The sequence below is a fragment of the Falco peregrinus genome, chromosome 9 (assembly GCF_023634155.1).
Source record: "Falco peregrinus isolate bFalPer1 chromosome 9, bFalPer1.pri, whole genome shotgun sequence".
NCBI lineage: Eukaryota > Metazoa > Chordata > Aves > Falconiformes > Falconidae > Falco > Falco peregrinus.
The window spans coordinates 10,987,566-11,002,078 of record NC_073729.1 but is presented as its reverse complement, the minus strand read 5'-3'; the positions used below and the strand labels follow the sequence as shown (position 1 = coordinate 11,002,078).

At 39.6% G+C, this 14,513-nt stretch overlaps 1 protein-coding gene across 4 annotated transcripts in view; it reads right to left on the bottom strand.

The window, feature by feature from the left end:
- PARVA (parvin alpha) overlaps positions 1 to 14,513 on the bottom strand; it is a 68,761-nt gene that overhangs the window by 29,348 nt on the left and 24,900 nt on the right. Inside the window, exon 1 of one of the 4 annotated variants that reach the window (XM_027778395.2) lies at positions 6,349 to 6,438. The exons of the other annotated variants lie outside the window; for them this stretch is intronic. Coding sequence (XP_027634196.1) covers positions 6,349 to 6,379 — 31 coding nt within the window. The 5' untranslated portion in view covers positions 6,380 to 6,438. Of the gene's footprint in view, positions 1 to 6,348; positions 6,439 to 14,513 lie in introns of those variants that run through there. 4 annotated transcript variants of the gene reach the window in all.

Below are 14,513 nucleotides of genomic sequence, written 5' to 3'. Positions count from 1 at the left end.
TACGGTTTAAATTGGCTTAATTCCTCTAGTACATGCAGCCTGTTGCTCCACATTGTATTTATTAGACAGTTTCATTTGGGTTTTTTACTTGTTTATTTTGTGCGCTGAAGGCTTTTTGCTGCTCTGTTTAGTATTCAGGGCTTAATGTTATTCTGATTTGAATAAAACACATCTTATTATTTGACTGAGCTCAGAAATGCCACATCACCCAACGCACTCTCTGTGGTTTAGACGTATTTTAGCATATCTATCCAAAGAATCATAAAATAAATACAGCAAGATGTAGTGTTAAATGGTCTCTCCTCTGAGTGCTAGAGCCATGTCTTTCCATATAATTGACTCCATACTTGCAAAACTAAAATTACTCAAGTGCTACAACACTAATGGGTCTATTCTGAAAGTTTGTGATTAACTAGAACCGAACCCTAATGCTGGAGGAGCACAGCGACAACACAATGCTTCTAACCTCAATCTTTCAAAACCAGGAGATTTAAATATATGCATATACACCTGCATAAATATATATACATACACACTTCTGCAGTTCTTGAACTGCCTGCCTTGCTTTAATGTATGGGGTTTCCATTCAAGGTCATCTCTGCCATTTTTAAGGTTGCAAATATTTTGTTTTGGAATTTTTTTGGGGGGGTGTTGGGTGGGCTATTTTTTTTTTTTCCAGAAACTGAGATTGGTTGCCATTCACATGACTCCAGGAGTTTAAAGTCAAAGGACAAACTACCTGATATTGTAAACTACCATGGCAGACAGCAGCTTTACGTGCCGTGTCTCTATCTGAAGCTACTCTTTCTTGAAACAAGCACCGCTTGGAAGGCTAGCTGCAGACACATTGCTGGAGTAACACTGCGTATTTGTATATACACCCACATGCAAACATGCATGCTTATACAACGTATGTTTACGTATGTAGCCAGAAATCACAGCCAGTTTAGAAAAATGCTGGTTTTCAATAAGAAATGTCTTTACTGTTTTGTATAGGCCAGAGATATTGACTCAATTAGAGCTGAGCCAAATTTAGATGAATCGCTTTTGGTTTCATATTCCTCTTACTGGGTGCAAATTTCTGATAAATGCTTACGACCTTGATGGCTGGATTTTATAACCACTCGTGCACAAAAGGTGCTTTACTTTTACTGCCTTCATAGTCTACAATGCAGACTTCAGCGTCAATGAGTGTACCTGCACCAATTTAAGTGGATTTATGATGATTTATACTAGCTCACTGGCTCAGAGTGATTCCTATTCCCCCTCACATACTCCAGTTTCATATCCTGATGTAATTCCAGTGGAGTAATTCTGAATTTGTACTGGCAAATGTGAAGAGATCCAAATTACCTAAGATAGTCAGAGAATGACAGAAAAAACAGCAAAAGCATTTTCAAAAAGTCCTAGTTCAAGTTTTTACAGAATGATGCTATTTAATCAAGCAAACTTACACAATTGCTTTCTGGGCCATCCATCCAAAATGTTATTTTCTAATGCTTATGTGTGCGCATCTTGTAAGTCCACAAAGGGAAAAGAAAATATTAATCTAAAATGGTACTGCCTAATTTTCTTGAATACATAATTCATCCAATATGGATTCTGGCAACTCAGCTTTAACTCTGAAACAAAAGAAATCCACACAAAAGACAATAAATCTGCATTACACATGGTACTAAAATGATCCAATGGATTTATAGATGTTTACAAGTTTGCAGAGTGTGACACAGCGTCCACCAGAAATTTGATATTCACAGCACAAAACATCATAAACACATGTCTGCAACTACAAAGGGGCCTTTTTATGTGGGGATCATTGTTAAAATTGTCTTCAGAACATAAACCTTAAGTTGTAAATGCTACTTCCCATTTATTCTCCAAGACATAACAAATGAGGAAAGAAAAGCAGAGATATGTTTGTAATTGAAAATGTTTCTCAGGAAATGATCTGTACAGGAACATCATTCTCATTCCATTAACTACTGACTCCAAGCCAACCATTTGTAAAAGTAAATAAATATGCAAACTGGCTGACAACAATGTGCCTGCCTTTAATGTCACTGCATTAGTACCCAGTCTCCAAAAAATAATCTATTTTCTTCTCTCATTTCTCCACTAAACCAAACATGGCATACACACAAAAAGGAGAAATGCTGTTCACAAAAGAAAAGGAAAAAAAAAAAAAAAAAGAAATGCTATACTTTTTTCATGTATGCAGTACTCATTAAATGCTTACTGCCTTAAACATTCTTTAAAGTCCAAAATTACTCCAAAGTACCTCAGTGACTAGCTTGCTGTTGCTTTCTTTTTTGCAATTAGCAGGGAAAACACCCTCCACTGACTGACATCTCTGGTCCAAGTAGGTAAAAAGACAACAAAACAGGGAGCAAGTTCAAATCCATTTAAAGAGTAAATGTGATTTTCTTTGCCATGTCATGAGTAGCTTCATTAAGTCTTACATGCTTTCACATTTAATTTGGGATGAAGGCTCTTCCGCAGATTTTCCCTGTAGTTTCTAAGAGGTAACAAGTGGTGCCGTGTCAAGCTAACACAGATGCCAGTCATTCCATTCATTCCTTCAACACATCCTCTCAACGCATCTTTTAAAATACATAAGCAGTATCTGCAGATGTTTTAAAATGCAGGTCACCCTACAGGAGTGTCTAAAATATCACTAGAAAAAAAAAAAAAAAAAAAAAAAAAAAGAGAACAAATACAGACAGCAGTTCAAACTACACTGATATTTTTTCCCCCACTTAAGAAGAAATGAGGCATATGAGAAATGCTGCGAGCATTCCAAGTCCCTATCAAAAGGTGCTGCACTGGATTTGATCCCAGCCTGAAAACTCCTCAGACAGTCTCAGATATGCTGGTAGCATCTTTGTGCGAAAGATACCTAGAGGTTCTTAGCTGGTCCACATGTGGTATCCCTAAAGCTAAATATCTTATTAAAACAAATCCTTTGGCAGCTAAGATTTCCAATTTATTGAGATATTTATTGAGAAATCTCAGAACTGATTTATTAAGACATCTCAGAAACACATCAAGTGCCTGGGGCTATATGGAGACCAAAGGGAGAGCACTTGTATCCTCCTCACTGCTATTTCCGTATTTCTCGAATTATAACGAAACTGCAGGTAGCAACATCCAGAAGAGAGTCAGACAGACCTCATGATATAGTCTTAACCCAAAGCAAGTGGAGGCAGTTGTTCATCCTATATGCTCACCAGCTTGCTGCAACAGTTTTTTCCCAAATATTCTGGAGTGGAGAAGATGACTTTGTAGGACTGACTTGCCTCACTCCCTGAATCACCAACCAGCTAATAGTAGCTATTCCAACATCAACAAGAGGCATTCATGCAGAAAAGACAAAACCAAAGATCTGTTCCAAGAAGTCTTTCCCAGCTCAATAAGTTCTAGCTATTCCTAAGAGAAAACCCAAAAATAGCTCTTAGGAATGTGAGGGCACAGTAGTAGCAAGCTAAGGATTTCCTGAGTTTCTTGCTCTTTTCTTCTTGTGTATCAAAGCTTTGGTTTTGAAGGAGAAAAAATTAAATGTCGGACTCACTGCATCTCAATAATCTAGATTACTACTTCTTCTTGGAAGAATTAGGAAGATGACTACATTTACTGGAAAGTTAAAGTTCTTTTTCAGGGACTGCAACACGGTTTATAACATGGCCACTGTTTTCAAACTGTAATTCCTACAGCTACTTGTGTTTTAATATAAGCATCTGGTCATCTTCAAGGATGACTTTGTGACAAAGGATCAAAAGATCTGTAGTAAGTGGCCAAGTGTCTCTCCATCCCAGAAGGGAAAACCAAAACCAAAACCACCTTAACATCTTCTGAGAGCTCCTCATGCTTCAAGACCTTTCTTTAGTATCAAAGTCAACCAAGATAAAGTTTGAGGGTGACATCAAGGCTGGACAAGTAGTAAACACAAAGAAGATGTGGTAAGAGTGACCCGAAGAAATAAAATAATTACGGATACAAATATGCAGATGTATTACTTATTTGCCTAACTGGTAGCTTGCAGTCCGTGCCTTGGTACCTTCTGCATCAATCCTGAGCACCTAACCACAGTTCTCAGATTCAGTACAACAAATGAGAATTGACTTGTGACTTCGAATTCTTTTTTGTTCCCTCCATTGTAAAGATTTTTGATTACTTGCTACATTTAGCATTTGTGCCTAACACACAGATGGTTTCTAAAAGTCTCTGCAGTGTGTCCTAGGGAACTGAAGTTTCTTGTTAAGAAATCAAAATCAGGATCTAATTTGGGAATTGGGATCTAAACACAGGCCTTCAACATGGAAAAACTAGACTGTGGCTTTGGCTGGATCAACAGAAACCCAGCTACACTCTTAAAGAAAATGGGCTGGATTTGGTGAAGGGCAGAAAAATGAAAACTTAAAATGGTAGAAAAGTATCTTTTAGCATACTGAAGAGCAAACTACCCTTTGGGGTTCTCTTGACCAACATGGAGGTTAATGTACATTTGACAGCAGAAAAACTTCAGGCTTGAGCTGTTACAGAAAGGACTACACAAAAGGTGACCTTGCTTCCCCACCCTTATTTCATAGAGTGCAGAAGCCCTCCTGTTCTTACCAAGCCATACAGCATGAAGGGTCATTTCAGGGATGGGAAGGAATATATTAGGGCTGTGGCAATCCCTGACTAGTGGGAGGCCTTTGGTTAGCTGGCATAAATCACAGTGTGGTGTGATCAATAGTATGGCTGTGGTATTCTCCTAAAACACATTTACGCAAATGTGCAAGATGATGATGCAAGACAGGACTTTGGTAGCACAGACTGGAAACTATGTCTGGCTTGGGAAAGCAGAGTTCATTCTCAATTTGCACAAGAAATAAATCAACGCTTTTGAGTCTCGGTTCTCAAATCTCTTAATCAGAATTATTTCGTTTAGCATCCCATCAACAGAAGAAAAGAGCATTAACCCCATTCTGCAGCACAGAAAGTGATGCACTTCTAGATTAAGGGACACATTTACGTATTTCCTTTCTGGAGACACAAACTGCATTTGTAAAATGGGAGCTAGGCTCTTAAAAATACAGCCTTAAAAACCCATCTATGTTATACTTAGCCTGACGTAGAATGGACAGGAATATCTGTACTTCTTGTTTCCCAAACCCATATCACAGCACAGAGAACACCCTTCTTTTCATATAACCAGTAGTAATGATTTTCATTGAGCCCTGTGCCTTGCCCTTCACAGGCACTGCCTGGTACCCTCCTGTGCATTCTCAATCTTGCTCATTTCCTTATAAAACTCAAACAGCTGCTCCAACTTCCAAATGCCCTGTCTCAAAAAAATTACCTTACTGAACTGTTCATCTGATTATGGTGCTCATATGTTTCTTATCAGGAAACAAGTTGCAAGCAATAGAAGCAGCAGCACTGTAAGGGTACACCCACAGCTCTGAACTGCGTATGCATTGCAACCGTCTTTTTCAAGAGATTTCCAGCGGGGTGTAAGTTCAGAGCAGCACTTGCTGCTTACCACCTGTCAACAGCTGTCAGACAAGGGAAACACCACCTGTGTAAACCCCTACCTGTTAAATGCATTTCATGGGTTGCTGTCATTACCAATGTATCGATTTCAGCGTGCAAAACATACCAATAGCACGGTGGCTGTTTCCTACTTCACAGGTGAATACACCAAAACCTGCAATTCAATCATCCAAGTAAATAACCTTAAATGGGTTTTACTTCATAGCACTAACAATCATAGGTTCCCAGAAATAATCTGCAGCCTTCGGGTGTTGATGTTATAAATGAGTTTATGTTAATATTCCTATTAGAAAGGGTTCAGTACTACAAAATTTTCATTTTAATAAGCATGAATATTACAACTTACCTACTGCATGATAAACAGCCCATTTGAAAACTGCTATCACAAGCGTGTTTTTGCCTACAAATGACAATTTTCCCTGAGTGGAAATTCAGCTGATAAAAATCACTGGTTTTGCACCAGATCTAGTATTACTTAAGGACTGAATTTGTACCAAACTGAAGTCAATAGAAACACATACTTTTATGAAATAACACTAAGATGAAACAGCTAATTCTGTCTCACTCCTATTGCAGAAATATTTTCATGGAACAGCATTCAAAATTAACAAACTACTGTATTTTCTTCCTCTTACCCAGGAAAAACAAAGCCTGACAAAGGCAAGAAGAAAGCAACACTCACATCCTTATCTTCAAAATATTACAAAACAAAAAAACCAACCATTGCAAAAATATAAGGTAGAAAACAATACTTCTAAAGTATCACAGAAACGAAGATGAAAAATAACTAAATGAGTCCATCTAGTCTCCTACCTTTAGGGCAAAATGCTCCACAGCCCATCATAGGGTCGGGGGGCCACCCTCATAGTGCATCACAGGGAGAACTGCAGCCTTGAAGCTGTTTGAAGCCGCTTGCTCTGCAGGCCCCTTCGCTGCTGCCCTTCAGAGGAGCTGTATTAGCTTTAGAGCCTGTTTTCCAACAGAATGGTCCAAGCACATCACAACTCTCAGCTCTGAGCATCGCTTCAGAACAAGTGACTGACTGCCTATATAATTTAATATGATGCCACATGAGACTCATAGACCATCTGCAAAAGAAACTAAATCTGCTTTTTGCAGCTTGGTGAGTTGCATTCTCAGTGCTGGGATACGGTTTTGACTGTGCTTTTGTTATCAGTCGTATAACTGAACAAAATGCTCAAACTGCAAGCGTAAAGCACGTGTTTACCAGTCCCAGTCTGCTTCTGCTGTAGTAACTTGCACCTTTCCCCCTTACAACTGAATAAAGTCACAACTAGGCACAGACATGGTAATATTGGCAGTGAAATTTCTCAGATTTTTTTTGTTTGGTTGTTGTGGTGGTTTTTTTCTGTGAAAAAAAGGCTGGTCAACAAGAACTACAGAATGTTTGAATCCTGTTGCCAGAATTGAGATACACAGATGATATTACCAAATTCAGGACCTGATCACAGTACTTCTTTCTCTCTAAATACTTCCCTAATGAAGTAATTAGCAAAACTCACATGGAAGGAGGATTAAGCTCTAAACCAGGCAAAAGCATACAAAAACTAAAAAGTGGAGGAAAGGAGAGGTATGAGCCATCAAAAGAGTAATAAACTACTGGTAAGAAATGAACTAGTTTTATGGCCTATGGGTCCTTCCAGAGAGGGACATTAATGAAAAGATAATCTAAAGCAATTACTTACTCAGGCTAAAAATCAAATTGCTATGAAGTTTTCTACAGACTAAAACTTTTCAGAAGCTGTAAAATGTTTAAGTGTCTGTTTCAGCTTGGAGCAGGATGAGGTAACTGACACATCCCTGGCTTGCTGCTAGGTCGTGGAAAGTGGTTACCTTTCCAGTTTCCAATTGAACTTCATTTAAAATACCAGTGCCAAAAGGCAAGTGTGGAGAACTGAGAGGTATTTATTGTTTAGGGTTATTCAGCTACATAACATTCCTCCCCCAGGTTTTGTATCAGATGCAATTCCTTACAGAAAAAGGCACAGAGCTCTCATGACTGTTGTGAAACCACATTCTTTGCCAGTTCTAAGGAGTCTGTGACACACACTGCTCTGCAGCTACCGGGTCGCTCCTAAAAGCAGCTTTCCCTCACCAACAGTCCCATTTCATGCTGTACTCACAAGTACTAATGGGGCTCCCCATTCTGACTCCTGAAGCCCCATTGCTTTCTGGCACTGGGAAACTGGATTGCTGAACTGCTAAATAACAGCATTCTATTACAGGACAATACTGAGCTGGCAGGTTTTTACCAATCTTTCCTTTCCTTAATTTTTGAATAGAACCATAAGCGTCCCAGATACTTTATTACGTCAATCCTGTTTGGGAGACAAGTACAGCTCAAGGAAACCCATGCTGCACTTGAAACACCAAGGAGGATGCTGCAGATAATTGTATGTTAAGAAAATCCACAACGTCTGAAGACACAGAAACCTGCATCCTCAATTCAACCTATAAGTGATTATTTATACCTATCCATAAAGTGGCACTTTTTTTGCATGCTCAAAAATAACTGTTTTACAAAAATAGTAAATTAAAGTTGTTTGGTTTGGGTTTTATGTTGGGTTTTTGTACCTACAGTAGTAGCCACAAGATCATGCCCAGGTAAACTGTTCTAATAGGTGCAGTTACAGTACAGTAAGAGAGCTGCAAATTAGCTGAAGCATAGCTGCTTTTTCAGAGGGTGTAACATGGCAAGAAGTTGACAAAAGCAGGTCTGAAGTGCACAGCTTGGGGACCAAGTAGAGGAATTTCTAATCATACTCTCCGTAATCCATTTTCACATGCCACGAACATCAATTCAAGTAGGACTTAATTTTTAATTCCTGTAATCTAACTCCATCACCACCATCATTCAAAAAGCCTGCGCACTTCTCCCTTCTCTTAGCAGAGGATCACTGCAGGGAAAAAACAGCACACTGTTAAGATGCTTCAGGCCTAGAGTTTCCCAAACTGTTCCTAAGGGTTCACGTTCAATCCTGCAATTTTCAGCTTTGTAAAAACAGAATTATAGCCAGGGAGGACTAAAGTCTTTCTCAAGCGGTTTTGGCCATCAATACAGGAAACAATTCAAAGGCAACATGACACTGATAGCTTAATTTGTGAAAATGGATAAATACCGTATCTGCCACATAGCACATTAACCCATGTAACAAATAAATACAGAAATAGCACTGCAATACTTGGTTAAAAGGTTTTGGTTCACAGAGGAGGAAATTTAATTAAAGCATGTAATGTCAATTACTGTCATTTGTAATTTTATTTTGCTTCCCTAGAAACAATACAGATGCAGGATTCTAAAGTTACCTGCATGTTTGATGCAAATGGGATAAAATTATCTAGGTTCTGAGAAAATCCAGATAGTAGTAGGAAAAAAAATGCATTTTTACCTAACCTCATTCACGGATCTTCTTCAAAGTGTTGATTACATGAGGACTGACATGCCTCCAATTTAAACATATAAGCCAACAACCCAGACCTGAAAGAAGGCTTTTATGTTTAAAAAATTGTGTTAAGTCATCAGAAAGGTTGTGGGGGGAGCAACAGCCTAATTCTCAGCTACTGCAAATGGGCAGCCTTACTGAAGCCAACAGAAGAGCATTGAGTGATATCAGAAGAGAATTTGGCTTACTGTTTATACTGATTGATTTCATTTGGAAAATTACAGGGCCAGGTCCTTAATACTCCTGTCTCCTTTGCTCTGCTCTGTGCAAAGTGACAGAGACCTAGCAGCCATGTAGAAGACTCCAAGAATCTCACCACCACAGTAATAAATGTGACCAAATCTCGTCAGTCCTTCTACTTCACCGTACGCAATGCACTGCAGTATCAGCATCTGTTCCTGCTTTTACACAAACTGCTTTTCAGCAGTAGAACTCAGTGCTGCACAGAAGCATCCTAGCCATATCGCATTCTGTTGAAGTCAGGAAATGGATGAATTAAACTCACTGTCAGTGAAATATGTGTCAGATACATTTCTACCTTGCAAACTATGATCTGAGCTACCACTAGAATCAGTAGGAGAAAATCTGCTGTACAGACCTCTGAGCAATTCTCCTTTAAGTACCACCATTTCTAAATATGGCGAGCATTCTGCCTTCGAAAAAAATCATACTTTCCTCAATAGTGTAATGCTACAGTAAAACCATGATTAGAATTATAGGAAAGAGCTAACAAAAGAAAGACTAAACCAATCAGATGCCTTCTTAGGTCTCTAAATGATACACATAAATTGTGTCTATCAGGTTCCCCCAGGCTATTTCAGGAGTATGCAGAACACAAAATGATGCAGATTCATTACAAAAAGTCTAAATCTAATCTACCTGAATTTAAAATGCCAGGAATCACATAAATGGAAGATAAGAAGAGAGAACTTGTATGTTATACATAAGCAGAAACAAGAGTCAAACCGGGAGTCGCGTAAAATGCTCAGTTAGCATGAAATTATAGGTCTGATCTCCAGCAGTGCCAAAGCCTACGGGTGTATAACAGCACAGAGGAAAGAGGTGCCTACCAGCTGCCTTCGTGCATTTCCCAGTTCTCGAAAGGACGACACGAGGCTGGCATCTGGGATTTCAGTGACACGTTTGAGGGGGTATGAGTGACACTTAATCTCCCCTCCCCATTCACCAGGGCTAAAATCCAGAAGTGAAGAATTCCAAAACAGACTGTGTACTGCAAAGGGAGGAAGTAGATACCAGAGTTATGTTTTCAGATGTCCAAATTATCAAACTATCCTTCCTAAATAATGCAGGTGAATGTTGACAAATGTCATTCAAAAGGGGGCATTCCAACTAGACCTAGGTGGCAAATGTAAAAAATTAAGACTGTTGACAAGAAATAAAATACCATTGACATGACACAGTTCACCTATAGTATAACTGACAAACAGCTAAAAATATGTTCACATGATCCTGATGGGATGACAGTCCCCCCGGTGTGTTACTATTATTTTAGTGCCTCTTGCAAGGTCCAAGTGTTACTAAACACAGGCAGGCCCATTACCTTTTTCCCTAAGCACACAGGAGAAAGTTAATGATGTTATACCTATACACACACTCTTCTGTGCTTTATACCATAAACAAAATCTTTCATACAACCGTACGCACCCACAAAATCAGATCATTTGAAACCATCAATAATACGCCCTTTTCTCCTCTCCTAACAAGCAAGTCTCGTTCTGTGCCATTAAATCAAGACACGCTCAGGTCTGAAACTTTCACCTAGAGCCAGGCTTGTTGACTTGTTATGCGCTGACATTTTAAACTAAAGGCAGGAATTACTCTCCTCTCATTTTCTAAGTAAGTTATACTGGATTGAAATCTAAACATCAGCAATGCTACTGAAAATACAGAAACAACCTCAAAGTCAGCAGAATCTCAGTGGCATGAAACTGGTATGCAGATCAGACCTAAATCATAACTCCTGCTGATTTCTCTTGTGCCACAAAAGTATTACTCAGCAAGCGTAAAGGCAGCACAATTGGTTACCAAATAGCTTACTCGGTGTTATGATATTGTTTCTCAAGCGGAAAACTACAGTGTACTGATTTACAAGGATGCCCAAAATCAGCTCAAAGTTTGTGCTAGAGGAAGGGGAAAGCCCCCTTGATTTATAGACCTGTGCATTAACAAGCCCCCCGTTCTTGCTCCTTTCTCTCTGCCTTCCAGTTAGTCTTCACGTTACTCGAGTTGGATTTTAGGCCTGGGTCCTATTCACTAAACCGCACTAATATACCAATTCCATCTTGAGATCTCCTTTGCTAGAATACTGCCAAGCTGGCAATATGGTTCCTTAGAGACTACTTTCCCTGACATGCAGTAAGCTATTTATTGACACACCACTGTTCCCATGCAGTTTTGCACCTAAGCAGTGAACTGGATAGCAGTTCCATATGTTGGAGCTGTTACACTTCTCTGGAAAATTGTATTACTTTGGGTAAATAAAAAGCTAAGAGCAGCAGGAAAAATATCATAAAAATGCAACCGAATTTGTTTCATCCTGCCTCCATCAGCAAATTTGGTCTATGACCTCTGCATATGACTCATGCAAGTGCTTTAAAACTTGCAGTGATTTATACTTTCAGGATAGGAAGTTCAAGGCTTATATTTCTATTCCCCAACCATACATTATTTTTCTCCATACACAATTTCTTGATAATTATCTATGAACTAAAATATATAGGCATCTTTTTTTCTACTTTGTGGTGCATATTAACCAAAACCATTCATCTCAATAACCAGCCTCTGCGTTCTTGGCAGAGTATAGCTGATGTGTAGGTTATTCCTGGAACCATACTAGGTTGATGCTCTCATCATAGTTTTAGTCATGGAACCTGGCTTCTACCAAGACAGGCATTGTTTGTGCAAAAGGAAATTCCCAGTGTATCTGTCAGAAACAAGAAGTAGTAGGATACACCACTTCAAAAATAAAACTATATAATATCTACATAGTGTTGTTCATCAGAAGACCTTAGACTGTTCCACAAATCAAGGAAAGCTTGTTAGAGCTTAGGGCTCATACCCCACTGAGAAAGCACGCTCTCTATGTGTAGTCCCTCTGCAGCACAGCTTCACTCTTTGACTCCTATGTTTATAATCAGATGAAGAATGACAAGTCTAAATACCACACAGGCACCAGAAAAAGAGATCTTCTCACCATCACATGCACACAGACTATTTCTGATTCTATGTGTAGTAACCTTACTTTCAGTTAGTTTTTCAGATAAAATCGTTAGTATATATACTACTGTGTTGCTGTCATCCTGCTAATCAGAACCAGTGACTAACTCCCACTGAGGCAACTCCAAACCAAACCAAATCATTTCTGGACTTCTGTAGTCTGCTACAGAATTGCATGAAAGCCTTCAGTGACCTGGACAGCCTGTTTCCAAGAGTTTACAGCACTTCTATTATGTGGCACACTCTGGAACAGTGAGATAAAAGGTAACTCTACAACCTATGGTGTAAACCTGATACTTACTCTACATCTTTGAGATCTAGATTTTAATCCCAGAAATGGTGCTGCCAGGATTCAAAGCACATGGTCCACTCAAGAAGCAATGGGATGGTCAGCATCCAGGTGACCTAACACTTCCCTGCACATCTTACAGGGCTCTACCTAAATTAATATTCTACTTTGAAGAGAGCTAGAAGAGGAGACTACTTTACAGCTTCTCTAAATGTTATTAATTGGGGGTTTGGGTCCACAAGCCTGTGTTTTCCATGGTCTGTTTGACCTGTACCACAACACTTGAAAGATCACGTTTCCTTTGTGATGCACATCTAAAAGAACCACGGTCCAGATCCAGATATGTTGGCTTTACCACCCAGGGACCAAGTTAGGAACTACTGTATTGGTTAGCTACAACCAATTACGCACTCTGCATTCTTCCTATAAAATTTAAAAAATAATCCCTTAATTGAGTAAAGATATAAAAACGTATCTCCACAGCTAAATTCTGTAGGGCACACTGTCTCCAACACATGCCTCTGTAGGATACTTTATGACAGCAAAAGCAAAGCATCGCACACATCTGTCTTGCCTGTATGGTGTGGCACTGTTGTTCTTCCCGTGTGCTCTCTTCAACTGGTCCTGCCCAGATAATAAGAACTCTGGAGTGCTAACAGTGAGCAACAGTTCTGCTTTATCTAATGGGCAATCTCTGGGGTCCTGTGAATCATGTGTTGGCAGTTTAATCTAGATGGAAATCGGTGTTCATCCTTGAAAAGCCTTGCTTTAAATCTATATTCTGAAAGATTCAGACTTTAATAGACCTTAGTATTTATTTCTAGTCTGAATGAGTTAAGACACAGGTGAGGCTCCCCTGCTGAACGATCAGCTCAAGCATAAAACCTGATCTCTCTGACAGATCTGGATCTGTTTTAGAACTCAGCTGCAAAATGTTACATCTATGAACATGATAATCCTAGTTTTTCTGTTAGGTCTCTGGATGTAACCAAGGACCTGAAAGGTTCTGTTTTTCTTCAAATGTTTCCATTTTCATTAGTACTACAACAGGGCATGTCAGGCAAATCCTGCCCTTTGTTACTTGTGCAGCCCAATTGCATTAATTTAACAAGTCTGTTGTAGTAGCCAAGATGGTGTCCAAACCCTTTTTTTTTCTTAGCTGTGGTTGCTCTGTAGTGTTAACAGGAAAGAGAAAGAAAAACCTTAATTTGTGACTGAGGTAAGCATGTGTGGGCACAAAGGTCAACACATCTCTACTGTTTAAAAACCACAGTGGCACTTCAAGCCTCATGATACCACTTTGATGCAGATAATGGTCATTATCACTATTTTATGGATAAGAAACTGACAAAAAAGTAGAATTTGCATACCTCAGAACAGAACGACGGTTAGCACTCTCAGGCTGCTGGGTCCCTGACATAGGCTTAGTCCACTTCAGCATCAGTTCCCTGCCCTGCCTAAGCTTCAGCATCCCAGTGCAGCATCACTCTCCTCGCACCCACTTCATCCTGATTCGAGCTGGTCACCTCCTGCACACTCCTGCTACCTTGTCCATGCCCCCCGCAAGGCCCCTGTTTGCCCACACTCTCACTCTGGTGCTGCTGCCGCCACTTCCCCGCCACCTGCACTTCCATGGCTTCCCCCTTCCCCACCCCACGACTGCAGGCACAGAGCTAGAGCTGTTACGTCCAATAAACCTGTTCTCCAGATCCTGCAGGGAGCAGAACCAGAAGTTAAACAATTAAAAACAGTGCCCCGTGCTGCCAATACAATTTATCATATTTCGAATGCAGGTATTAAAAATATGAAAAGGAATATTAACTCGCTTTTGCACCATTCACCAGCACCTTTAAATGACTCTTTGAGCTTTGCCTTAGAAGTCTGATTCCAGTGTTAATTGTTGATTTTACATTACATCCTAGACTGCGTAGTTCTCAGCATAATCTCCAACCTCCTGCAATTCCTGTAAAACACTTTTCCTGACAATC